Here is a 27,689-nt window from a genome sequence, read left to right on the forward strand (position 1 = left end):
GCGTTGTAGTAACTCTAATTTTAATTGTGTTGTCAGTTCGGTGCTAATGGAGCTTGCTGGGTGCAGCACGGGGTGGGTGCGGGGTCAGCTCTGTATGCAGAGGGCAGGGAGGGGCCTGGCGAAGGGAGGATTTCTCCAGTGTCCAGCGCATGCTTCCCCTGCAGCTGGGCTGGCCCCTAGCTCTCCAGCAGTTTTCATAAACAGCTGCCCTCAGCATCTCCTCTGGGAAAGGCCTCTCCTGAAGTGCTTCCTTCAGCACCTCCTAGGGCAGGGAAAGTCCCTGAGGCAGCCGCCTCAGGACCCAGAGAAAAGTTTCCAGTAGGACTGCTGATAAGACCTCCCATAAAGAGACCTGACACCAGGGCCCTTCCCCACCCACCACACCACCTGTGGCCTCCTGAAAGGAAGAAACCAGGATCTAAGAAAGGGGTTCATTCCGTTAGGCAGAGCATGTGGAGCATATGTTCATAGATAAAGTCCTTAAGATTACACTCAGTAGTTTGATTTCTCTAAGGTATGGGCTCAGAGGAACTCCCTAAGGGACTCTCAATAGCAAACATCACATAAGGTGATCAGAATGAGGTGTCTACAAATCTCTGGAAAGAATCAGGAAGGGAACCCAAGAGGAGACTAATGTCATTTTTAGAAGAATTTGGCACTATTAATAAACTTCATTGAAGACAGAAACACAAAAAGAAAACAATAACTGTGTAATAGAGACAGATGGCTGCAAATTATACTTTCATGATAAAGATAATCTGTGTTTAGCAAGAAAGTCACCGTATTAAAGAGAGGTTTGTTCTTATTACTTTTGTGCCAATCCCAATGCGTTGAGATTGTGTGCCACAAGAAAAAGAAGGCTTTTGTTTCTGTTTGCTTGGGAGGTGGGGTGAGGAGGGGAACTGGTGCTCGGCCCTTGCTTCTGGCTCTGTATGCTCAGGAGTCACCCCCAGGGGTGCTTGGGGGACCACGTGCAGTGCCAGGGACTGAACTAGGGTAAGATGCATACAAGTCATTTCCACTTTCTTTTAGGCCCCAGAAAAAAGAAATTTTTTAGTTGAAAACATTTTGTATTCTTGTATGAAACTATATACACACGTATATATATGCATTTGCCTTTCACGCGGCCGACCTGGTCGGCCCAAGTTCAATTCCTCCGCCTCTCTTAGAGAGCCCAGCAAGCTACCGAGATTATCTCGCCCACATGGCAAAGCCTGGCAAGCTACCCATGGCGTATTCGATATGCCAAACACAGTTACAACAAGTCTCACAATGGAGACGTTACTGGGCCCGCTCAAGCAAATCGATGAACAACGGGAGGTCAGTGACAGTGACATGTAAACATAAAACTTTTAAGACATAAAAAATATAAAACATATAAAATTACATAAAACTCGTGTGTTTTTTTTTTAAAACTCTTGTGTTTTTAAGGAAAAACCTGCAAGTCTCAAAAATGGGGTATACCAATAAAGGATGCTTGGAAGACCCGTTAGGGATGTGAAATATGTACAGAGAGTAGACTATAGACCGAACATGATGGCCACTTAATACCTGCATTGCAGACCACAACACCGTAAAGGAGAGAGAGAATAAACAGGGAATCTGCCCGCCACAGAGGTGAGGGGTGGGGGGGAGTCGGGGAGGAATACTAGGAACATTGGTGGTGGAGAATGGGCACTGGTGGAGGGATTAATGCTCGATCATTGTATGACTGAAACGTAAGCACGAATGTTTGTAAGTCTGTAACTGTATCTCACGGTGATTCATTAAAATAAAGTAATAATGATTTTTAAAAATGGGGTAAAAGAACACTAGAAAGCAGACAGGCTACGCCAATAAATACTACAGTGAAACAGTAAAGGATCGTGGTGAGAAATATTAGAAACCAGATGACAAAGTTACTTAGTATGATTCTTTCTCAAGCAGGATAAAGATGTTAGAATAAATTATGAAAATTTATTTTTATAATAGAGAAAAAGATCACTAAATGACTTTTATTTCTTGCTCAACCCAGTATTATTTGATTATATTGTATTCTAATAATAACACTAACCATTAAAATGAACTATGTTAAAAAGTCTTGAGTTGTTGATTGATTTTATATTTTAAAGTCACCTTAGTAGTTAAACATAAATAAATAAAAAATAAAGTCACCTTAGTAGAAAATGCTACTTTCTTCCCCCACCTACAGAGCCCACTTGTTTGGAACACAGATAAATGATGAAGGCCAAATCCTGGGCAATCAATCCTAACTATATACAAAGTACCCAGCAGAGATACCTTTGTAAAAGCTGACTGTAAGTCAGAGGAAGCCTCAGACCACTGCTCTCTCTCTCTCTGAATTAGTAGCAGTGATTTAAGTTATAGGTTTAAACGAAAATTTCTTTACCTGGCTATTTCTTTCAAACCGTCCCCTACTTCCGTCAGAGACAACGACAAAGTAAATAATCTACAGTTATCACTGCAGAGAGATTCAGTAAGGATAACCCCTGTGAGGTGGACTATGGGGATCATCTGAGGAAGAAGAAAAGGAACATCAATTGCTCCTAGTTGGCTTAAGACCATTTCCAACTAGTCTTCAGACTCAGTGGTTCTTGTAACCTTGACAGATATACACGACAAAGAATATTCATACAGAAGCGGTGCAAACTTTTACTCACACACATACGTTTACAAGCACACCCACAGTCCAACACAGACTACCTGAAAACATGGAGGCCATGGACACTGAGAGGCCGGTCTCTGACACAGGAGTCAGGTTAGATCCTTCACTACCATCTGTGTGACAATGATGGTAAAGGAGGCCCTTCAGTATCCAGGCAGGAAGCAAGCTGATGAGATGGACAGTTCCATACCATTTCCTGAAATCAGGGCTTGGCTTTGGCTCCAAAAGATAAAAATAAATTTTGTATGCTCATAAAAGGACCTCTGCAGCTTGAGAGACAGAACTGCTTCATTCCCAGATGACTCCAGCCATCTAAATGTCCTATCCCACGCACGCAGTGCCATTAGCAACCAGGGAAGCCATCCACGGGGGCAGCTTATGTCTCTCAACTGTTTGCTTGTTGCTCTAATGAGGGGGGAAGCCCTAGGACTCATGGGACTAGATTCATCGAGGGCTACACTAGTTTTATGCAGCTGCCCCCACTCCCAGATCAGAACCCCAAGGGGCAGTTTTATTACATGCGGACAGGAGGAGTTGCGGCTCGCTAGGCAGGGTGGTACGTCACAGACTGATATTATTGCTCTACTTGGTAGAAATTATTTTCCTCCCTTTTTTACTTCCTTCAGTGACTCTTTTTGTCCTTTTCTTTTAGGAATATAATAATGTTCCCTCTGAATACTTAGGAGTAATTTCTGTTGTATCACAGAACATAAGAGAATTCTGATTTCATGTGGGCAGACGTCTTCAGAAGCTCCAGCAAGAGGTGTGACTGGAAACGGTGTCAGGTGAGTGCTGCAGGGAGCCTGCACGCCAGAACATTCCCACCAGCATCTTTCCATGTCAACTCTTAGACCACTATTTGGGGTTGGAGCCATTCCCGGCAGTGCTCAGGGCTTTCTCCTGGCAAACTCAGGGGGGCCATATATGATGTCAGGATCAAACCTGGGGTCACCACATGCAAAGCAAGCACCTACACCCCTGTTCTCTCTCTTCCACTTAGATTTTGTGGGGGAGAGCTTGGGGGGGTCTCTCAACCACTTAACCTTGGGGGGATTGTGGAGGGGTCACACCGGCAATATTCAGAGTTTACTCCTGGCTCTGCACTCAGGAATCACTCCCGCAGGCTCAGGGGAAGACGCGGGGTGCCTGGGGCTGAGCCGGGTCAGCCGCTGTTGGGCACATGCCCTCCCGCTATACTGTCTCTCTGGCGCACCATCAGCGTTTTAAGGGGGTTGTTTCTAGCAAAGAGCGACTTCACTTACAACAGTAACAGCACCTTAAAGTCCCCGATTGAGGGAAAGTTTCTCAGCCTATGCTTCCAAAGTAAAAGCATAATGAAGACAATTTGCTTCAAGAAACAAAGCAAATGAAAGCTCTGAAAACGCTCGTCAGTTCTTACCTTGAATTTCGAACTCATCAACCTCATCAGCAGAGCCAGAGTCAGAGAATTGGGTCGAGTCCCGTGAACTAAACTGGGAGCTGCTGGAAGTGACTCGAAAGCCTGTTGTCAAAAAAATAAAAATAAATGTGAGGGCGATCTGGCTGCGACATCTGTCACCCCATTGATCGCCAGGGTTGATTCGGCTGATCTGGCTGGCTAGGCGGGTGTCCCCTTCCTCCCTCACCGCTCCATGTGCGTCCCTCCCGAAGCTGCGCGCTCGGTCAAAGAGGACGGCCTTCCCCGATAGAGACGGACCGGTCTTCGGTCGAGGGTATACGAGTAGCTGCGCTCCCCTGCTAGAACCTCCAAACAAGCTCAAATAAAAATAAATTTTAAAAAGTGAGAACCAGAAAGAGGTCAATCCGACAGGATCCTAATGAGAAACACCTGATCTGACTGCAACTGCAAAGGAACCACAGCTGGGGGTGAGGCTGGGAAGCGGCTCTTCTTGCTGACTGGCTCCCATTCTGTTGATGAAATTGGGGAAGTAGCACATCAACAGAAGGCACTGTGCTCATCTTATCAGGATGGTTTTATCGGAACCGGATCTTACCAGGAACCTGCATTTTTTTTTCCTTTTTGCGTCACACCCAGCGATGTTCAGAGGTTACTCCTGGCTCTGCACTCAGGAATCACTCCTTGCAGTGCTCAGGGGACCCTATGGGATGCTGGGTAAGCAAACCCGGGTTGGCTGTGTGCAAGGCAACGCCCTACCTGCTGGACCATTGCTCTGGCCTCAGAAGAAACTTACTTTTAAAAAGCCAGTCATAGATAAATAAATAAATAAATCAATAAAAAGCCAATCATGACAGAAAATGGATGGTATTCTAGAACTCTCCTGTGGTATGAAAAAAAAATTCGAACATAGGAAAATTGTTGACAGCAGAGGACCTCTGGGTTTGGTTATAATGTCTTATTAAAACCAAGAAAAGGGCGGGGGAGGATTCAACAAGGGTGCAGAGGCAAGAGAGAGTCCCCAGTGTGTGTGTGTGTGTTGCCGGGGGGGCGGGGTCCTGCAGGTGTGCAGAGGCCAGAGGTGAGAGAATGCCCCCAGTGTGTGTGGGGGGGGGGGTCCTGCAGGCACACAGAGGCAGAGGCGAGAGAGCCCCCACAGTGTGCGCATGTGTGTGTGGAGGGGGGAGGGGGTCCTGCAGGCACGCAGAGGTCAGAGCACCCGCAGCCACTCACTGCCATGCTCGGCCTCCTGGTACACAGGGAGCAGGTTCTTGGTGCGGATCTGCTGGCGGCGAAGGCGTATCTTCTGCTTCAGCTCCTGGATCTCCCGATCACTGTCCTCCTCCCCATCCTCTTCCTCTTCCAGGCACTGACTCATCATGTTGCACTTCATCAGCTCAATGGCAGCAATCAGGGACTCTGAGATGCTGAAGTGGGCATTCTCCTAAAGCAGGAGACACCAAGGAGGCATTAAACATCTCACTGGTCACAGAGGTCCCTCCTCCTTGGGGGGGGGGGACCCATTCTAAACCAGCCCCTCAGGTGGGTGCCTGAAGCCTTAAGTTTGCAATCTTATATATCCTGTTTTTTTCCCTATACACCCATGTTGTAGCACTGCCCTCCCATTGTTCATCGATTTGCTCGAGTGGGCATCAGTCCCCATTGTGAGACTTGTTGTTATTGTTTTGGGCATATCAAATATCCATGGGGAGCTTGCCAGGCTCTGCCAATACACCCATGTTACGGTCACGGTCCTCCCATTTGTTGTTCATCGATTTGCTCGAGAAGGGCCCAGTATAACGTCTCCATCATGAGACTTGTTGTTACTGTGTTTGGCATATCGAGTACGTCATGGGTAGCTTGCCAGGCTCTGCCATGCGGGCGAGACACTCTTGGTAGCTTGCCGGGCTCTCCGAGAGGGGCGGAGGAATCGAACTCGGGTTGGCCATGTTGGCTGCGTGCAAGGCAAACGCCCTACCGCTGTGCTATCGCTCCAGCCCCACACCCATGTTATAAAGTTTAATTTATAAATTAGGCATAGTAAGAGATTAATGACATAAAAGATTTTTTAAAGAACAGTCATAAATAATATACTGTAATAAAAGGTGACTCTCCCAAAATAACTTATCACATACAATATTTTCAAGCCAGAGTTGACTGAAATTGCTGAGGAGAGCTGGAGACCCTGGATAACAGGCAACTAAGGACAACATTAGAAAGCAGAGTTCCGAAACCTGCTTTTATTCAAAACACACAAATAGAAAGTTCATTTCTACTATGGGAAGGCTAATTGCCAGAAAACCTGCTTCGTATTTTCTTTGCTCTCTCCATGGCTAAGCCTGGCTCACTTTCTACATACAAATATGACAGAGAAGAAGTTCTGGATTTTATATCTGGGTTTTTCCTAAAGTTATACACCTATACACATAATATAAACAAAATGTTTCAAAATAAAGTGATTTATAAGCCATAGATTACTATAGTGTTGGTTTTGTCGTTGTTGTTTGTTTTTTAGTTACAAATTCTTAGAAAAAAATGTAAAAGTAGATTCTGGTAAGATTTTACCTGAGGTCAAGAGAGTAACAATCGCAAAGCCTGTGTCCTGTGCCTCTCTGACCAAAGCAGCTTCTAGACAAAATCAGTAACAGTTCTGGACTCAGCGAGGAGCAGCTGCTCCTTGAAGAGCTCTCCAGAGATGACCTGCAAGTCTGTCTTTACTGTGAACATCTCTTCACTCTTGCCTGTAGAGCATTTTTCAACTGGGGGCCATATGGACCTTATTCCAGGGAGTCGCAGGTGAAGATCTTGTGTGTGAGAGAGACCAGCGTAAGGGCGGAGCGGGTTGGAAAAAGAGCATGGCCCATGCCATCCCTGCTGGGTACTCAGAGCCCCTTGAGGTCAGAACGGCCCTGCCCTCGGGCCGCCCTGAGCCGGTTCTTACCTTCTCTAGGTCAGCGCAGCTGCCGAAGTCTTGCTCAGACAGGTAGCTGATGAGAGACTGGCCCTCCGAGGGTCTCCGGAACATGCCTTCCCCCGAGCACAGGTGCTGGCCACTCTCTACAGAAAGGGGAAAGGGGATGAGCTGTGTAACAGCCGCTCTCCGAGAAGGGGGTGCTCTTACCGAGATACACCCCCAGCTCTCCCGGGCACAGGCGGGAAGATGTGCACCTGCAGGAAGTCTCTGAATCTCATATCCTACAGCACCACACCTCTTGGTTGAGAAGGGTGAAATGGCATGGAAAAGCCTAGAGACGATCCTCTTATCACCTAAATGTAAAGACAACACACTGGCCCTCCTACCCCACACAGAAAGAAAAAACAAAACACCTGGGCTGAGTCAGAAAGGAAATAAATGGTTTCCTCCTGTGGATGATTTCCTAGTGGAACCCATCTTCGGATATTTAAACCCCGATGCCCAAAGCCTCTTTTCAAGATCCCTCTCACTCAGACAGCCAACCATCTTGGTTAACAGACGCACAATGAAAACAGCTATTGCACCAAAGAGGGTGGGATCCCTAAGTGAGAAATGAGTCAAGAGAAATGGCGGAGCAGTGTGAATTCTCGCACTGGGGCGGAAATGAGGACAGGGAGGATGAGACTGGAGAGTGTACCTTCTACAGAGCTCGGGACTCAGCAGCCACAAGGGAAGAGCAGGAAAAAAGACACACCTGGAACCCTGGCCTGCCTCGTTCTCACTTACCATACTCCATCGGCCGAGAGCTGGGCATGCTGACTTCACTGCTCTGGCCAGAGTAGGGCAAGGGGCCTCTCAACTTCGCCTTATCACTGCAGGATTCTAGTGACAGTGACCACCAGGGAGTAAAAACACACATACAAGGTGAGTAACAGATACATTCCCAACTTCGGAGTTTCCAACATTTCACTGCTCCCATTCCCAATGCCCTCCCAGACAGGAGAGAGGTAGCACACCACTTGGGACAGTCCAAGAATGCAGGGACACATGGAGGGAAGAGGACGGGAAGTCAACACAGTCTAAGGGCAGAAGAAAAACCAGAACCCGGGATGCAACACACAAAGGAGAAAAAAAAAATCAAGGTTGATGCATGAATTCTGTTCCCTTTCCTTCTATATCCTTACCATGATACTCTGTAAGTTCCAAGAATATCAGCCAATTTCTACCCTGCTTGGCCAACTTGGAAAACTATCTTCTGATGGCAAAACAAAGAGAATGACACTTTTCTGATACCATGACACCAGGTTTTAAAACAGTATCACAAACACTACATGCACTAAGAAAATGCTAGGACATAGCCTCTTTCCAAGCAAACTGGATTATACCCACAAATCCAACACACTTCTGAGTCAGGAGAACAAGAACAAACCCAGCAAAGACCTTAAAAGCATCAAGCAGTGCTACATAAGCCAAGGGTGAAAACCTTCCAACAGGGCTCACAGGAGGCAGAAACTGACCTTCTCTGAGGGAAAAACAAAATGCCTGGTGCCAGAGAAAGACCTGGCAGAAAGTCAGGTGCAGCCTGAGAAATGAGCAGGTTGTGCCAAGAGTGTGAACTTGGGATGTTGCATCCAACCCATTTCCTTGACAGATGGATTCCCTTGTCAGATACTTCTCTCGCCAAAATCGCCACCACACGGTAAGAAGTAACTCGTCTTAGGTTTCAAATAATTTAGTCCTACCAGAGTTCTGCTCCTTATTACTGAACCAGAGACAAATCAGTGGCCACTAAACATCTTGTTAAACATCCATGACTTTGAAAGGACTTCAGTTGTCCCAAACGACCCAACGCACATTCCAACACTGCACCTTACTCCCTCACCACACAGCGGTCTCTGCTGTGCATTCAGCAGGACAGTTCTAATTCTTAGAATTTTCTTGTACTCACTTGAAATCTTTCTCACAAGTTCTCATTTCCTGACATACAACGCTCTTCTAAATGAGGACACAGACTTATTACTCTTTAATCTCCCCTCTTCTAAGCTAGTTTCCCTGGCAGCTTCATTCATTATCAGGCACTAGTTTTCAGCTCTCCTTCACCACTGTTTTGCAGACACTTTCTAGACCTAACAATCTGTGAATGATGGTACCCAAAATAAGGTACACATCACACAATGAGAACACCACAATGAAAAGCTAAGAAATAGACTTTAAGTGACTAGAAAAATCTGTGCAACAGCTAGGATGGAGCAGGGGAGGGCTGTCTTACAAGGTAAGGAAGCTGGATGAAAGAATAAAGGAAATGGGACTATAGGCAAGACAAAGAATACCACCCCCCCCCAAAAAAAAAGCAAACAAGAAAAACAGAACATGCACTTATACCCAAGACCACAGAAAAGGGAGAGGACACATTCTGGTGCTAATGCAAGGAGAATCAAATGATTCATTGTTACTGTTTAGTTAGAAAAAAACTGTGCCAGGGACTTATCAAGATGCTTTGGACAAACAGAAAGCCTTGTTCACTTTTGGACAAAACAGAATTGGTAAGTCTGCCTCCAGGAGGCTTTTGGGAGACTGGACAAGACATTTGGAAGTTGTAAAACAGAAAACATTTTGTGCACAATTTGGTGCACAATTTTTACAGTAAGGCCCAAGCTTGTAAAACAGAAAACATTTTGTGCACAATTTGTGCACAATTTTTACAGTAAGGCCCAAGCTTCCCAGCTGGACCAGACTTCATCTGACACCAGAATGGAAAGGGATGTTGTACACTGAGAAGGGTGGCCACAGAGGAACAGGAGGAGGGACAGACAGACAGACAGAAAGGAGAAGCACCAGCTCCCAAACCTGCAATGGGATCTTCAACTATGGTGGTGACATTCCCAGGGCCTCCTGTATGTGGACAGACAGGCACAGAGGCGAGTGCAGAGGGAATGGGAATACAGAGAGGGAGAAAGAGTAAGCTTCTCTCTCACAGAGTGGGGACTCCTGAAAGAGAACCCTAGTGCTGAAGGAGGGACGACCCTGTGAATGGTCACACATGACCAAGACCCCCCCCCCCTCAGGCCCCGCTATGGAAGTGTAAGTGTGCCCTGGCGCCTCTCCCCAAGCAGGTCACTGAGGTTCTGGAATCCACACGGCCCTGAGAATGGGGCAGACATCCCCCAAGCTCAAACCTGTGGCCTGGAAGCAGGGGAGAAAGAAGGCTCTAAGCCAGGACCCTTCACACCAAAGGAAGCCCCTGGGAGATGGGCAGTGATTTGGGAGGGGTAGTCAAATCTGTTCCAGGTAGTCAAATCATACTGTTGAAAGGGAAACAGAAACAAAAATCACTGAGCTATCTGAGAGGAGTGCCTTAACTCTCATCTTTCTAGAATTACCAAGAAAAAGAAATGGCAGCCTTGGTTGCTAAAGAATCCTCCTTTTGTGGAATTTTGGAAGTATTTTATCCTGGGTGGGACTCTTCACCCTCACCTAGCTCTGAGTTCAGACACACAGGTTGTACTGGCTATTTATGCAGATTCTCCTTCAAAGGAAACCCAACCAAGTCCTGTCAGATATCATCCACACGGAAAAGATAATGGCAGGCAGCAAAGGAACAAGACCCACCTTCCCCAGCCCTGACTGTGAGCAGTCCTGTGGGGAATCTGTGGCCAGGGCCTCTAACCCACTGCCCGGCCAACTGAATTACTGGCAGAGCGACCAGTCCAACCACTCACTAAAACACGTCACTGTGCCACACTCACTATGCCCCTGACTTTAATGAGGAAGCCCTGTTATTATGGCTCTGCCTCTCTCATGATATGATATCCTGGCCAAAGTTCTCAGAAATCACAAGGAGGGGGGATTTAATGGAATTATTTAGGGGCGGTGGTTAGGGGGGCCCACTCCCAGTGGTGCTCAGGGCTTACTTCTGGTTCTGTGCTCAGAGATCACTCCAGGCAGGGCTCCAAGGACCTGATGTGGTACCAGGGATGGAACTGGGGTCAGCTGCATGTCAGACAGGTGCCTTAGCCCCTGTCCTACTTCTCTAACATGGAATTCTTTTTAATTCTCCTGAGAAATGTTGTTAAAATTTAAACTATGATGAGTTGCTCTAAGCCCTAATGCATAGAAACTGCTGAAGAATCCAGGACAGTGCTTTCTCTTCAGTCATGTACAAAGGAATGGACATACTCTGAGAGATTTCTTGGGTATGCATAACGGACTGCACACTTCTCATTCTGAGCAGCATGCCCATCGTGTCTTCACAAACCTGTCTCTGTCCGTCATCTAAAGACCTTTCAAAACCAACTCCCCACTGCACCGAGGAAGCTGCCGCTAAGAGCTCGTCACTGCAGTTACCTGGGGCTCCCTTGGAGGCAATGTTGGTGTCTGAATGGGAGCGAGTGTGGCTCTTCTTTGTTCCACTGGGAACGGTGAGAATCTGTCCCTCTGAGAAGCTGGACCTGCGCAGGACGCTGGGCAGCTGGCTCTGCCCGCCTCCCTCCTGGTCCCCGGGGGAAGCAGCCGCCGACTCCAGCTTCTGGGAGCTACTGCTCTCCTCACTGCCACCGAGACTCTGACAGCGGGCGGTCCAGCCTCGGGGGTCCAGGTTCCCAATGGCCAAGTACTCAGGCCCCTCACTGGCTTCACTCGGAGACTCGTCCTGGCTGCTGACCCAGGATGCCTCAGTGGGGCTGGTCAGGGTGCTGGAGCTCATCTCCTGTGGGGTGGAGAGGGACTCCCTGGCTGCAGGAGAGACCGGGAGCAGCGGGGCCTGGGGGGTCTGGTCCTCTGTGGGTGAGCTGTGTCCTCTGGTCTCCTGGGGCTCCTGGGGAGGACTGGAAAGTGAAAAGGAAGTAGATCTTCTTTCTAGGGTAGAAAAAAGGGAAAAGAAAGGTGTGATGAAATCCTTCAGTCACAAATAAAAGGCATCTCCACAAATGAAGACCCAACCCCCCACTGCTTTGACACAGGCAGGACAAATGGTAAGCAGGGAGCCTGAAGGAGGGAAACTGAGTTGCAAGGAGGCCAAGAGCATGCGCTTCTGAGATGGCAGCTTCAGTGCTCATTAGCAGAATTCCTCCTCTGTAAATAAGCACCGGGAGCCAGAGAGATAGCCCTGAGGACAGGGTCATTCCTTGAACGTGGCCAGCCTGGGCTCAATCCTCAGCATGGGCGGTCCCTTGAAGCCGCCAAGATCGAGGCCTGAGCGCAGAGCCAGGAATAAGCCCTGAGCACTGCTGGGTGTGGCCCCAAAGCAACAACAAAGTTTAAATTAAAAAATTAATTAAATGAACACTGAGTAATACCTCTTCATAGGTCTGAGGATCCAGTAAAATGAAATATATGAAATAATTCAACAGAATGTGACACATAGTCAGCATTCAATAATCAGCTATTATTACTGAAATGCCTCCTGGCAATGAGTTCAAGATCTATAAACATCTCTCTTCTGCTACTTCAATGATTAAATAATTATCCTAATTCAGTTTTCTATAACTTTTTAGATATACCACATTAAAATGTGGCATCTGACAAAACCTATACAGACCTGTATATAGCCCACTGCTGGTAACCCACCAGATCTCTACTTTCCGGGAACACCGCAGGCTTAATTGTGACTGTCCCTCTCTGTCCCCCTACCTGAGTTGTTGTTGGAGACCGGCTGGAGGCCAGAGAAGGACCCAAAGTAGGAAGGCTGGGTGCCGCCGGGCAGGGGCATACGTGTGGAGACAGGCAGGGCCGTGAGGCTCTGGCTCTTCGTGGTGAGCAGCGGGCTCTCCTGCTTCCCGGCAAACTACAAGCAGAGCAGAAAGCCACGGTCACAGCCAAGGACAGAGCCCTTGGAGAGCAGCACTCTGCACCACAGGAATGCTGAGGACGCCGGCCTCTCCCAGCTGGGGCCGTGGCCAGGCTGTAGACCACGCCTGAAGACCTGCTACTAGCACCTTCAGTATGTGGCAAAACATGAATGCATGAATGCTTGATCATAAAGGCAGAACAAAGACTGCTCAAAACCACGAACAGAGTCAGAGAGACCAGAGTTCAAATCCAAGTCCTATCACTTAAAAACTATTCAATCCAAATCTTTATCAGAGACTTGCCTACTCCTTTATTAAATGAAACTAATGCCTGTAGGATAACATTGTTCTGACCTTCCTGCATAGCCTCAGGAATAGTTGATAGTTTATTGGACTACGGAAAAGAGAAAAACACCTTAAGGAGGTATTTTGCCTGGGGCAGTCAGGAAAGGCTTTCTTATGTTGATTTGGCTACCTGACAGGTGGAGTGTCAGCCCAGGCTAGAGTGGAGCTGGAGAAAGAGAGAGCAGGGCTGCGAGATGGACCACGGAGAGACTATTAAGGAGAACAAGTGCTTGAGAGAACCTAGGCCCTCCATAACATAAATTTCTTCTATGGGATAAACTTCCTTGTAATAAAACTGCTACAAAGATCAATCGGCCTGGCCCTCGTCTCTTCCTTTGTCTGCCCTTGGCCAACAGCCCTCCCGATCTAGGCCACACACAGTGGCTCTAGGGCGGTGAGATAGAGCCGTCCAGCGTCCAGAGAGCCCGCGAACACACAACCTAAATTCAGCGTGCTTAGTTTTTTACAAATGCCTATCCTACAAATTTGAATTAATTAAATGAGATTACTTAGGCGTGCATTATGCATAGCATCATGCCTGGCCCTAGAAAATATTCAACAGATGGCAACCAAGAATCGAAATTCGAAAACCAGGGTAGATTCAGGATCCCTGGAAAGGAGGAGAGAATTATTTCCTCTAGGTGAAGCAGTTTTACAGGATAAGGTTAGTACCAAACCTCATCAAGCAACGACACTTCTGTAGACTTCAAGGGCAAAAATGATTCTATGTAATTCTACATTAAGGCCCAACATGCTAGATACACTTGATTCAAAATCATCCCTATTTTTCCCAACTCTCTGTCAAGTTTGCACTTGAGGAAGTATTTAGACGAAGGATTTTTAAAAAGAGTTTTTTTTAAAAAATAGACATCTTCCTTCTCAAATAGACTTACTTTTAGACCTCTGACTTCAATAGGTACTTACTGTACTTGACCAAGTTGCTGTTTGTTTTTTAAATGTAAGATTTCAGCTCCTTAAATAAAAGATTTCAGCCCCAGTGAAGAGACAGTTTGCTACTGAGAGGATTGGGAGCCCAGCAGAGAAACAGACCCTTCCTTGCCCCCTTTACCATGGAAGCATCAATCTGAGCGAGGAGACGGGGGTTGTTCTGTTCCACGGCTTCTAAGCACTGAAGCATGGCTGTGACGTGTGCGTCGCTTAGCAGAAAAGCAGTCTCTGCGGAGAGAAAAGTGACCCCAGTAAGGAAGCCTGTGTAGATTCCATGTAGGCTCGTGGAGAAGTTCAGGCAAGGAGAAGGGAAAATGTAGAAATGATCTGAGAATCATGCAACTATGAAGAGAAGCGGAATCAGAGAACGACATGGAGACAAGCACACGGAGGTCCACGTAGTGTGCAATACAGCAGGGAGGCCACGGCCAGCGGCTTTGACGTCGGTGCATCTGACCCCTGACCTCTGCTTCTTGGCTGAACTACATGGGGATTCACACCCAGTTGTCAGAGCTGCTGCAAAACTGTGATGGGCACACAGCAAACCTAGTCTGGATGCGTCAAAGTGGCAGGATACATAGCGTCGTGCTGGGCTGTGTTTCACAGGATGGAAAGACCACAGACATATTTCTGATGGACTCTTTAACGCACTAAGTGAAAGTGAGGATCGGAAAGGAGGAGTCCACACGGAAGAGCAAAGCCTCGGCGTGTCTGACCCACCTGTGTAGAATTTCCTGATGTACTGCCTATCCCCGAGCAGGGGCCGGAGCTGGGCCGAGAGACAGTGGCTCTGCAGGCTGTGCTGCAGCCACAGCTCAGCCACGGCACGCTCATCCTCCCCGTTGGTGCTGCTCTGCTCATTCTCGTGCAGGTCAATGAACTGGGCGACAAAAAAGTCAAAGTCAAAACAGGTCTCCTGGCAAATACTCAAGGCTGAGACTGAATGATCGGAGGACAAATCCAGAGCGGTAAGAGGAGGCAACCAGGGCATGTTTTTCTCCAGCAAGCATCTCCTGGCTCCTGGAGAGGGGAAGGGAAACAAGGCTGATGGGCCCCAGGAGAGGCCTCCGCCACTTGACCCGGCCTCCTGCTCCGACTCCTCGGGGTACTCAGGGGAGGGTGGGCCTGACTTCTCCGGCCGCTCTGAGTGCTTTCTTCCAAGTCACCGCCAGGAAAAAATGTCAGAAAAACCTGGGAGGTCGGGTCTCGGGGAAAAGCCTGCCGATGAAGAAATAACCCGACTTTTGCCTCTAGTCGCAGCATTCTCTATCTGGAGCTCCTTCTACCCTGTCATTTCTCAAAGCAAGGTCTCACAGTCGAGGATAGTACAAAAACAAAACAACAACCAAACACAAAACCAGGGCAATTTCAGACAGTTTCTAAGAGAAAATGACTATTGCAATATACTGCAGAAAAGGCAGTTGATGGAGGGGGAGTTGATGTGGGAAAAAAAAGCGAGGACACAGAAATCTTTGTAAGAAAATCAAAGGTCAATCTAATACCTGTGATTTGGTTCTCTCATCACGTAAAAACAAACGACTTTTCAGGGCCAGAGATAGTACATCAGGGAGGCACCCGCTTAGCCAGCAGTCAACCAGGGTTCGACCCGCACCTCTACATATGGTTCCCCACACCCACTAGGACTGAGCCTGAGCACAGAGCCAGGAATAGCCCCTGAGTACAGCTGGATGTGGCCCTAATACAAAAACAAACAACCTGGAGCTGGAGCAATAGCAGGGTGGGGAGGGCGTTTGCCTTGCACGCGGCTGACCAGGGTTCGATTCCCAGCATCCCATTTGGCCCCCTGAGCACTGCCAGGAGTAATTCCTGAGTGCAAAGCCAGGAATAACCCCTGTACATCACTGGGTGTGACACCCCCCCAAAAACAGAGAATTTGGAGATGGGAGAGACAGTATAGAAAATAAGGGGCCTGCCTTGCATGCTGCTAACTCAGGGTTGCTCCCTGGCACCCCAACTCTTCCCTCTGAGTACAGGGCCAAGAATAGCCACCACCATGTGTATTCCCAAAGCAAAAACAAACAAAAAAGACTTTTCTTGCGGCATTCATCAGTGTACTTGACCAGAGATGAGATATACATGAAACAAGATGGGTTGCATACAGCAAATACCAGAGATGGTAGGCAATATTCATTCTGCTGTTCTCTGTAATTTTAAATATCACTGATCACTGATCACCGTCCTCCTGTTATTCATCGATTTGCTCGAGCGGCCCAGTAACGTCTCCATTGGAGACTTTGTTGTTACTGTGTTTGGCATATCGAATACATCACGGGGAGCTTGCCAGGCTCTGCCGTGCGGGCGAGATACTCTCGGTAGCTTGCCGGGCTCTCCGAGAGGGGCGGAGGAATCGAACTCGGGTCGGCCATGTTGGCCGCGTGCAAGGCAAACGCCTTACCGCTGTGCTATCGTGAAATTTTCCATGGGCTGGAGCGGTAGCACAGCAGGTAGGCGCTTGCAAATCGATGAACAATGGGAGGACAGTGACAGTGATTCTGTGATAGAAATTTTCCCATAAATAAAAAATAAAAGAAAGATAAAGGTGCTAAGTGGCTTTGTAACTGACCACGTCACCTGACCTCCTGGCCCAGTTTCCCTGAGTGGACTCAGGGCTGCTCTGCTCAGCTGGAGGACAGGTTTGAGCACAGGACAGCTACTCTCTCAAGAACACTGGCCTCCCTAAGGCTCAAGTTACTGTCCAACCCTGAATACTCATCTAAACAGTAACCAGCAAAACAGTCTCCTTTCACCCAGCCACTCTAGAGAATCTCTTGCCATTTCCTTGGATTTTGAAAAGCTTCACTATGATCCCATAAATGCAAATATTTTTGGAAACAGAAAAGCTTTCTCCAGAGCAAGGGAGCAATTGTGTCTGTAAGATTTTTTGCCTGCTTACTTGTTTTTCTTGGGGAAGCTTCCAACCTGGGTCGTGGTGCTGGGGCCACCTGCATGGTGCTCCGGGTCCCTAAGGGTCACATGGACAGTGTTTGGGCTGGGGGTATACAGTGCCAAGGTATGAACCCCTGGTCTTTGAGTTATTTCCCTGGCCCCTAAAGGCTGAATTTTAGAGTGAATAATCTTCCCCTCCAAAAGTCAGTCCTTAGGGATAATTTCCTATTCTCAGATAATAGCAGACTTGATACACAACATCCTTTTAGCTACAAGACTCTTCCACCAGAACACTAAACAGGGAAGTGAGGAATCCTTACTTTGTCTCTTACCTTCTCCACATGAAGGGCTGAGTGGGGACTGAGCCAGCGTATGTCCTTCACGAACTGCCAGTAATCAGCCTGACGGCAGCACACCTGCTACAGAAACACACAAGAACAAAGTGGAACCACTGAGGACCACATCTAGCTCTGGAGTTGACAAAGAAACATCGCTTTCCTTGCTTCCTCAAAGGTTCTTGGCAGCAATCAAAGGAATACATAACACATGACCATTAAGACATCCCTGAAGGGACTGCAGAGAGAACACAGTAAGTATTGCCAGGCACAGAGAGGCCCAGTTCAAGCCCTGGCACCACATACACACACTCTCCTGAGCACAGAGCCATAAGTGAGCCTGTGGCTGTGATCCAAAAGCAAACAAAATAATTACATTTGGTTTTAATCATTCTTTTGGACAGATAAAAAATGATATAAAAGTCATATACATTATATAGTGAAAAAACCTGGTTTTCTCTTGTTTTTCTACAATTTGATTTCCGAGAAGTAAATTCCTAAAACTGAAAAAGGGTTATTTTAAAAAGTCAGAGATCAACATCTTCAGTTCTTACTGATACATTGAAAATGAATCAAATAGTCAAATAACCTCCACCCATCTTACCTAGGCCAAAGAGGGGCTGAATTTAGTTTAAAAAAAAGATACTCAGTCTAGATAAAATAGTCTTATACTGGAAGAGCTCTAAACATGAAAGCAAACACTGATATCATGAAAATAATTAGGTCTTTTTTTTTTTGAGAAAAAATAACTTCTGAGTGTAACTTAAAACTGAAATCCACAAGGGTGTTGCCCCATTCGCCCTCTCCTCTCTGGAAAGAAAGATGGCGGCCACATGGGAGCCTTGTGGACAGCAGGTATGAGCCGGGAGTGTGGGGGCGACTAAAACCTCATGGGAAGGGGGGCGTTTCGGTCCGCCCTTCACGCCCTACCGAGGCCACCAGTTGCCCCCACGAGCGGCTCTCCAGCACGGCCACGACTCCAGAACACAGAAACCAATTTCTTAACTATCTGACTTTCAGTAGAAATACTTCCAGGGTCAATAGGTAAAATAGCAGAAATCCAAAACCAACATCTAATTCTTGAACCCAGCTGTAGAAAGCAAATCACTTCACAATGCTTTTTCAGCATGTCTGATTTGGGGGGGGCGGTAAACTCTAAATAATAGTGGTGAATCTTTTATTGAAACAATGAATCTAATCAAAGCAGATAGAGTGTTAACTAGAATTCATCTGCCTCACAGGGACGGGGAGGGGTGGGGGGTGGGGTTTTATTGGGGTTCTTCATGGTAAAAAATAAGTATTGGTAAAGGGAAATGTGTTTGATATTTGCATGACTGAGACCTAAACCTGAAAGCTTTGTAACCTTTCCCACAGTGATTCAATAAATAATTAAAAAAAAAAACTGAAATCCACTTAGTTTTAAAATATAGAACTAGCCTATTAAGAGACAGACCAATCACGGAGACATACAATAAAATATACTACAACTTGATATATGATCCAAGGAGCAACTCAAAAGTCAAAGGGCCTCTCAGCTAGTGTAGGAAGATACAGGTGAGAAGAGAACACTCAGATGCTGTTTGCCAGCTATGAGAGCCTTCAGCATGCTGGCAGCAGGCCTAGAGGTTGTGTGGAATTGTCCCCAACTATAATCTCGAAGTCAGGACAGTCCCTGGGGCAAAAACTGCTTATGTCTTAGAATATAAATGGGTAGCAAAAAATGCACCCAGGAAATAACAGAAAAAGGATAGGGTCTTCTAGATGCAGAGGACAACAGGGAAGACAGCGAACAGTAAACTTTTAGGACCTTTCTCTAAGCTTGAGGATGCAGACTCTCTGGCTATGTCAAACATCCCAGTCTCTGTACCCACTGATCTTTGGTGAGCTTATTAACCATCCTTATTAACTCTGGCCACTTAAACAATAATTCACGTAATGGAATGGTGGTAGGGAAGCAACACTGTATCAAATAAGTGGCCAGCCTGGGCACTCACTTATTGCCAGAGGGGGAATTCTAGTGCTTGGACAGTCCTTTTGTGTTTGCTTGTCTCCTTATGTGTCTGTCTCATTCTCCGTGACTTACCTCCACTGGTCAGAGGTCGAAAGTGCCATTCCAACTGAAATTACAATCCAACTGGCTTTAGAGGATTGTAACTGAGAGGCTACGGCCTGCTCAGTAGGCTACCAACCCCAGCACTTCTCCTGATAATGGCATTCCTATGCGAAAAGCATCTTGACTTCTCCAAACAAAATCTGAAGAAAACTCAGAAATGAAATAGGGAGTCTCACTTATTAATTCCAGAGATAGGACTCGATAGACGAGAAAAAAAGTATTTACAAAATACACATCTGGAGGCCAGTGAGACAGAATAGGGAGTAAGGTTCTTGTGGTGGACCCTGGTTTAATCCTTGGTGATGCATACAGTCCCTGAGCATCATCAAGGAATGATCCCTGAACACAGAGCCAGAAGAAAGCTCTGAACATTTTGGATATGGCCCCCAAACAAGAAAAACAAAAGAAACTGATCGTAACAAGCTATTTATATTATTATTTCAATAAGAACACTATGAAAAAGGCCCAATTATGGAGACACTAAAAAGGTAAGTGGCTGGGTTTGGGGAAGCACGAAGTGGAGAGGACTTTGAGTAAAAGCATTCTACATGACTCTGACGGGTCAGGTAAAATGTGGACTCTGGGTTAACAATGACGTGCCCCTGCCACTTCATCAGCTGTAGCAAGTGTGTACCTTGCTGGGGGAGGTCATGCGTGAGTGAAGGTCGGGAGCTGGTGGGAAATCTCCTTATTGTTCCCCCTTATTGTTGCTGAGAACTAGAACTGTTATTTTTAAAACTTATAAAAATTTAGAAAAACTAGGCTGGGGAGAGATCGGGGCAAACCTGAGTTCAGTCCCTGGCGCCATACGCTTCCTTCCCATCCACCAAGCACCATGAATGTGGTCCTGGCCATCCTCAGCACCGCAGGGATGCAGCAGTCTGCACTGGCCTTCCCAGCCCAGCTGGCCAGCTGGCCCTAGGCACCCTGAGCGCTGCTTGGGAGAACTCCCACTCAACCCCATCCCCCCCAAAAAATTTAGGCAAATTGATGCCTTTTGATAAACTATTATTTTCTAGGTAGAAGTCGATCACATAAGCATTCTCCACAACCCACCCATGCAACAAAACGAATTTGTTTTATTTTTCAAATCCAGCAAAAGAAAACAAAGTGTAAGGATATTGGATTGGGTGGGGGCAAGGCAGACTGTGTTTGGTTTGTTTTGGACCTTCTGGCAATTCTTGGCCACCCTAGTGGGCTCAGTGTGGGGAAGTACAACCTCCAGAGTCAGCTTCATACTCTCTTTGCTTTGACCGCAAGACACTGGATTTTTTGTTTTGTACTGTGTTGGTTTGGTTTTGGTGCCACACTCAATAGTGCTCAGGTACTAATCCCAGCTTGGTGGTCCCTTCTGACTCGGGGCCTGGAGGTGGTGGGAGTCAAACCAGATTCAGCCACATACAGAGCAAGCACCTAAAACCCTATTATCTGTGGCCCTAATATTAGATTTCTTAAAGAGAAAAAAAAGTTCAACATAGAAAAGCACAATTACAAATCAAAAAGTAATAAAGGCACGCATTTTAAAGTCCTTTATACCTTCCTATCCTTACTGAAAAAATATGTGGTGGTCAATAAGAAAGGACAAATGTCTGTGCGTTAGAGAGAAACTCAACAACACAATAGAAGCTACCACCTGAGAGGTACCTCTCACACCATAATGAAAACCAACAATAACTAAAACTGAATGCTAGTGGGCCGAGAGACCGTGCAGTGCTCAGGCACTTGCCTCGCACACAGCCAACTCAGGCTGAGTGGCCAGTACCACACCACCACCAGAAGTGACTCCTGAGCAAAGAGCCAGGAATATGCCCAAAGCACAGCAGGTGTGGCTCAAACACTCCCCAACTCCCCCCAGCCCCTCTACCAAACACACACACACACACACACACACACACACAACTGAAAAAAAAATGCTGAATTACTACTGGTACACAAACAGAGAACAGAACACAGCATAAATCCAGATATAGACCCACTTACCAAGGAAATGAAAAATATTCACAATAAATGACTGAGGGTGCTGGTGATGAATGGAAGGGCCGTGAGGAATGCTTTGCTCGCAGAGTCCAGTTTTGATACCCAGCACCACACCGTCCTCCAGGCACTGCCAGGGAGGCCCTGGCGCACCCAGGCCTGAGAACCAAGTCTCCTGACAGCACAGCTGGGCACGGCATTGGCAACAGTGATGCCTGGGCCCCGAGCACTGTTAGGGAGAACTCCTAAAAAATCTATTAGCATGGAATAATGGGTCCTGCACACCTGGACTGATTCCTTTATAAGTGAGGCTCATCCAAGCATGTGGAGAGTGGTCTCAGCATGGCTTTGGCTGGGTCCCGGAGGTCAAAACAAAACAAAACAAAAGAAACAAAAACAAAAACAAAAAAATGTGCCCATCAAGAAGTATGCTGGAGGGTGAAGAGGATGGAGGGAAAGAAGTTGGGAATGCTGGTGGAGGGAAGCGGACACTGGCGCTGGACTAGTTCTGGAACACTGCATGTCTAAAACAAACTATGAATAACTTTGCAAATCATGATATATTAATTAAAAAATTAAGTGTAATTTAAAAAATTATTGGTTCAAAGATATTATCCAGAAGTAGTATGCACATGTTTTAGGTGGGCCACTGTAAGTCCTATCATGGAATATAATTTGCTCGAGCTCGAGGCACTCCCGTTGTTCATCGATTTGCTCGAGCGGGCCCAGTAACATCTCCATTGGAGACCTTGTTGTTACTGTGTCTGGCATATCGAATACATCACGGGTGGCTTGCCAGGCTCTGCCGTGTGGGCGAGATACTCTCGGCAGCTTGCCAGGCTCTCCGAGAGGGGCGGAGGAATCGAACTCGGGTCGGCCATGTTGGCTGCGTGCAAGGCAAATGCCCTACCGCTGTGCTATCGCTCCAGCCCTAGAATATAATTTACAGGCCCGATCGTCGATTTGCTCGAGCGGGCCCAGTAACGTCTCCATTGGAGACTTTTGTTGTTACTGTGTCTGGCATATCGAATACTCTCGGTAGCTTGCCGGGCTCTCCGAGAGGGGTGGAGGAATCGAACTCGGGTCGGCCATGTTGGCCGCTTATAAGGCGAATGCCCTACCCGCTGTGCTATCGCTCCAGCCCTAGAATATAATTTAACATTCATTAATTAGAATTTTCCAATGTGACGCTAATTCAGAATAAATTCTATGAAAAATAAGCCTGGTTAGGGAAAAGAGCTCCAGGGAAGATTAGTCCCAGTGAAGGGAAAAGATTGAATATTTAGGGACATGGGATTATGCTCTTAGCTGTGAAAGCTGACTTAGTAAAAGTGTGAGGTTAGTAGCCTCAATAACTCATTTGACAACTTTATTCAGCATCAAAACCTAATTTAAAACACTATTAATGTGGATAACCAACAATGATAAAGCTGAAACTAATATTATTAGATTCCACTCATTTTTTAATAGTCACAGTTTATTAGAGGTTTAAGAATCTTTAGAAGGTCTCAACACCAATAGTAAACATTTGTCATTTTTGGAGGGTTTTCCAAGCAGTGTTCAGGGGGTCCAGAGCCATCCCATCAATTCTTAGCTTTTGGGGCCGGGCTAGACCATCAGGATGAGCCTGTGGAGATTGTCCCGCAAACAGGCAGGAACAAGAGACCCATGAAAATGGGCGAGACAAGACTCGTGTGTCAAGACTGGTTTGGATGAGGCTGAACAAATCTTTCTTTAAGCTACCTTCAGTAAATAACCTAAATCTTAGTGTAACGAAGGAGTCAGTCTTCCTCTTCTCACAGACCCAGCATGACTCCAGACCCAGCTTGACCCCGGGTGCTTGAGGTTGTAACTTACAGGTCAGAACATTTGGCTTTGTATTCCTTTCCTGAGGGTTGAAACTAAGTGGTTTGGGGACATAAGAAAACAATGTATGCATTAATGCCTCAATGTTCCTCCAAATTTCTGAACTTCTTTGACAGAGGAGGAAATAAAAGGAGATCTAAGGACGCTCTACCTTTGTCACAGGATCTGAGAGAATCTGGGTCCCCCCTGTGAAAAATAATTTCTCTGGTGTTCCTTATCTCAGCACCTCCAACTGAGCGAATATTCATGCAACACTTGGCCAAACCAATCCTAGGTTCAATGGGAGGGTTTGAGGCTGCTGGGTGCCAGGGATTCCCCAGGCCACTCTGGAAGTGCTCAAAGAACTGTAAGGACCAGGACTATACCCAGAGATGCTCAGGGGATCATTAGCACTGTAGCACTGTCCTCCTGTTGTTCACTGATTTGCTTGAGTGGGCACCAGTTACGTCTCCATTGTGAGACTAGTTGTTACTGTTTTGGGCATATCGAATATGCCACAGGGAGCTTGCCAGGCTCTGTAGTGTGGGCAGGATACTCTTGGTAGCTTGCCGGGCTCTACGCGAGAGACGGAGAAATCAAACCCAGGTTGGCTGTGTACAAGACAAAAATGCCCTACCCGCTGTGTTATCACTCCAGCCCATGGGATCATGTAGCGACAGAAATTGAACGAGGATCAGTCTCACACAAGGCACGCAGCCAAACCTTTGTACTATCTCCCATGACTGATATTTTTTTAAATTAAGCTCTGAGCCGAGCAATAGTACAGCAGGTAGAGTGTTTGCCTTGCAAGTGGCCAACCTGGGTTCAATCCCCAGCACCCTGCATGGTCCCCTGAGGCTCATCAGGAGAGAACCCTGAGTGCAGAGCCGGGAATAAGCCCTGACCCCTCGTGGGGCAAACAAACAAAAAGGAGTGGTAAAAAAATTAAAGTTATAACCAAAACTGACATTTATAGGCATACAGTTTGTCTACAGAATGAACCTTAAGCTATTTTAAGAAGCGACAATATTGGTGGTGGGGGTGGAGTGCTGTACTAGGGATCAAACCAAGGTTTGGTGTTGATCATTCACGTGCTCCCAAGTTACATCCTCAGCCCTTAAAAAAGACAATATTTTCTTTGGTTTTGCTTTGGCTTGGCTTGGTTTAGGGGCAACACCAAGCAAGTCCTTGCAGGCTACACCTGGTTCTGTGCTTCCGGGTCACTCCCAGCAGTGCTGGGATCACATGGTCCTAGAGGTGGAATCTGGGCCCCCTGCATGCAAATGTGCTCTTGGCCAGCTGAGCCATCTCTTGATGGCCACAAAATGACAATTTTTTTTTTTTTTGCTTTTTGGGTCACACCTGGCGATGCACAAGAGTTACTCCTGGCTCTGCACTCAGGAGCCACTCCTGGCGGTGCTCAGGGGACCATACGGGATGCTGGGAATCGAACCCGGGTCGGCCGCATGCCAGGCAAACGCCCTACCCGCTGTGCTATCTCTCCAGCCCCCAAAATGACAATTTTGTAAATATTTCTCAATGTGTTCCAGAACACTCTTATGAGTAAAATTTCAGTAATCTGATATGAATATCTTCTGTTGGGTAACACTGGGTTGTTTCTTGCTCCTGCTGCAGGGAACTTAGGTTTACTGAGTTGTACCCATCACAATGCCCCTGAGGCACACCCAATTCCATCAGGCACTAATAATCCTACATTGCTGTTCTCTTTCCTCTATGTCACTTGCATGGTTTAGCAATGTCCTTTTTGTATAGACACAGAAGACAGTGGGTGCTATGCTTTTGTAAGATAGGAGTTAATTGGCTCTGAATAATATTTACTCCTGGACATCAATCATACTTACCTGACTTAAGCCTCAGTTGCCCTTACTTCCTAACACCCCCAAACAGCTGGTACCTGTGAGGGATGTGGATGGACCCAGGGCAAGCCAAAAGCTACCCTGGCATCGAAAAGGGACAAGCTAAACGAAGCACCATAAGATATATAATAAGTTAAGAGCACAGTCATGGGACAAAGTCTGTCATGACCCAAAAAGAAGTTAACTGTAAAAGGACCCTTCTGGGGTTAGGAAAGACTAACCTGGCCTGAGGACTGTGGTCTGGGATATATAGTGAGATGTGCCCAGGAAGAGCCACCCTTTAAGCTCAATATATCTTACTGTGCCCATACAAAATGACTAAAAGTATTAGTGAAAAGTAAATTTACTATGAATTTTTAAATGGATTACTAGTTGAGGAAAGGAAAAAGCAATACACCCTAGATGGAATCCCACCCTTGAGCAGATCTCCTAGTAATTTGGAGTGCTGAATCCAGAGATGAGATTTTGTCCTTGAGCTAATCTCCTAGAAGAGATTCCCCTGAAGGAGCGGCTTTACCTCTGTTTATTGTTATGGTATGTGTACCCCCACCCTTCATGATTTCTACATAACACTGTTAGACTTGAATAAACAGTCACTGACTACCAACTAGCCCGTGGCCCCATTTGTCCATTTGTCTGTTGTCCTTCCGTCACTGTTGGGAGGCCGTCAGCCACCAATTGCACCCATGCTTGAACTCATATCCTTCCTCTTGGATCACAGACCAACACTAATAAATTCAAATTAGTAGCATTTGGAGTCAGCATGATACACCAGGTAAGACACTAGCGTTGCATGCAGCTGACCCAGGTTCAATCCCCAGCATCCCCCATGGTCCCCCGAGCACTGGCAGGAGTGATCCCTGAGTGCAGAGTCAAGATTAACCCTTGAGCATCGCTGGGTGTGACCCCAAAACAAAAACAAATTAAAATAAATTAGCAGTATCATCTTCTCCCTACTAAAAACTTAATGCAACTATTTCTTTCCAACAAAAGATTCAGGGAATCTGGCCAAAACAAAAGAAGATCTTCATACCTGGTCGCGGATGAGCCCATGATAGAGGATGCTCTGCATGTCCCTGCAAAGTCGCTCCAGGCCGCCATACTTGGACCAGACATTGGGGCTGTTGGCTGACACCAAACCCTCCACGGTCGTCTTCAAATTACCGAGCAACTGCCAGTGCTCCCTCCTGCAAAGACACCAACCACACATTGGTCAGTTAACTTGGCTGCATTGGATTCTGATGGTGCCAGAGAAAGTCAAGCCAAAAAGCCTCTATGCCTATGTCCTCACATTCTCTCTCCTATTCATTTTTAATTTTTTACTGGGCCTACGACCCAAATCTGAGAAGACTGAAGTTGTAAGGTACCATATGATTTAAAAAAACAAACAAAAAAACCCTCACCTTTACTTGGCATAATAATAATCCTGACTTGGTAAGATCCTCCATCTATTAGGAATCTTTTCATACGTAAGTATAACCCTGTGTTTCTGAAAGTCGGACTCATTAAGATAAATTCCTCAAAATGACAGTACACAGGCAATACAGATAAAGAATGGATCATGTATTTAAAACCATAAATCTCCTGCCACATTTGGCCTTCACTATATATATCAGGTTAACAAGTACAAATGCTAGCACACAATGATTAAGAATAAGAATAAAAATGTGTTCATGTATTTTAATTATCATTATTTTATAAAGGTTACCTCAGCAATGTGGAGGCACAAGGGCACATCCAGTAGTACTAAGGGGGAATGAAACACTAGAGACCAAGATTAAGTTCTATATGCGCTGAGCTATTTGGCAGGCTTATGTCCACAATTTAAAATTTATTAAAAATTAAGCATAACAAATTGATTCAGGAAATAATGCCAACTGGTTCAGCCCTTTTGGAAAACAGTATGGACGATTCTCAAAAAATTAGAAATTGAGCTCCCATTTGACGCAGCAATACCACTCCTGGGAATATATCCCAGAGAGGCAAAAAAGTACAGTTGGAATGACATCTGCACTTCTATGTTCATTGCTGCACTGTTCACAATAGCCAAAACTTGGAAAAATCCCGAGTGCCCAAGAACAGATGACTGGTTAAAGAAACTTTGGTACATCTACACAATGGAATACTATGCAGCTGTAAGAAAAGATGAAGTCATGAAATTTACACACAAGTGGTTCTATATGGAAAGTATCATGCTAAGTGAAATGAGCCAGAAAGAATTGGAGAGACATAGAAAGACTGCACTCATCTGGGGAATATAAAGTAACAGAATGGGAGTTGAACACCCAAGAATAATTGAGATAAGTACCAGGAGTTCTGCTCCAGGGCTTAGAAGTCAGCCTCACAGGCTGGGGGCAGCTCAGATAGAGAAGAGAACATCAAGTAAAGGATGCTTGGAGGACTTGCTCAGGATGCGAGATGCATGCTGAAAGTAGACCATAGACCGAACACGATGGCCACTCAAAACCTCTACTGCAAACTACAACACCCTAAAGGAAAGAGTGAGCAAAATGGAATGCCTTGCTACAGAGGCGGGGTGGGGTACGGGGGGGTGGGGTGTGGGGGTGGGAGGGCTTCTAGGATC

The 27,689-nt window shown here is 46.4% G+C and overlaps 1 protein-coding gene across 4 annotated transcripts in view; it reads right to left on the reverse strand.

The window, feature by feature from the left end:
* The window catches only part of RUBCN (rubicon autophagy regulator), a 66,155-nt gene that overhangs the window by 14,045 nt on the left and 24,421 nt on the right, over nucleotides 1–27,689 (reverse strand). The window contains exons 2-11 of one of the 4 annotated variants that reach the window (XM_056127138.1): nucleotides 26,139–26,292; nucleotides 17,294–17,377; nucleotides 14,775–14,934; nucleotides 14,176–14,282; nucleotides 12,604–12,757; nucleotides 11,320–11,829; nucleotides 7,003–7,118; nucleotides 5,295–5,505; nucleotides 4,065–4,166; nucleotides 2,704–2,778 (exon numbers count right to left, since the gene is read on the reverse strand). In XM_056127138.1, coding sequence (XP_055983113.1) covers nucleotides 2,704–2,778; nucleotides 4,065–4,166; nucleotides 5,295–5,505; nucleotides 7,003–7,118; nucleotides 11,320–11,829; nucleotides 12,604–12,757; nucleotides 14,176–14,282; nucleotides 14,775–14,934; nucleotides 17,294–17,377; nucleotides 26,139–26,292 — 1,673 coding nt within the window. Of the gene's footprint in view, nucleotides 1–2,703; nucleotides 2,779–4,064; nucleotides 4,167–5,294; nucleotides 5,506–7,002; nucleotides 7,119–11,319; nucleotides 11,830–12,603; nucleotides 12,758–14,175; nucleotides 14,283–14,774; nucleotides 14,935–17,293; nucleotides 17,381–26,138; nucleotides 26,293–27,689 lie in introns of all 4 variants that reach the window. The other 3 variants (XM_056127137.1, XM_056127140.1, XM_056127139.1) reach the window with 3 other exon arrangements.

The sequence above is a fragment of the Sorex fumeus genome, unplaced genomic scaffold (assembly GCF_029834395.1).
Source record: "Sorex fumeus unplaced genomic scaffold, SorFum_2.1 ptg000063l, whole genome shotgun sequence".
Taxonomy (NCBI): domain Eukaryota; kingdom Metazoa; phylum Chordata; class Mammalia; order Eulipotyphla; family Soricidae; genus Sorex; species Sorex fumeus.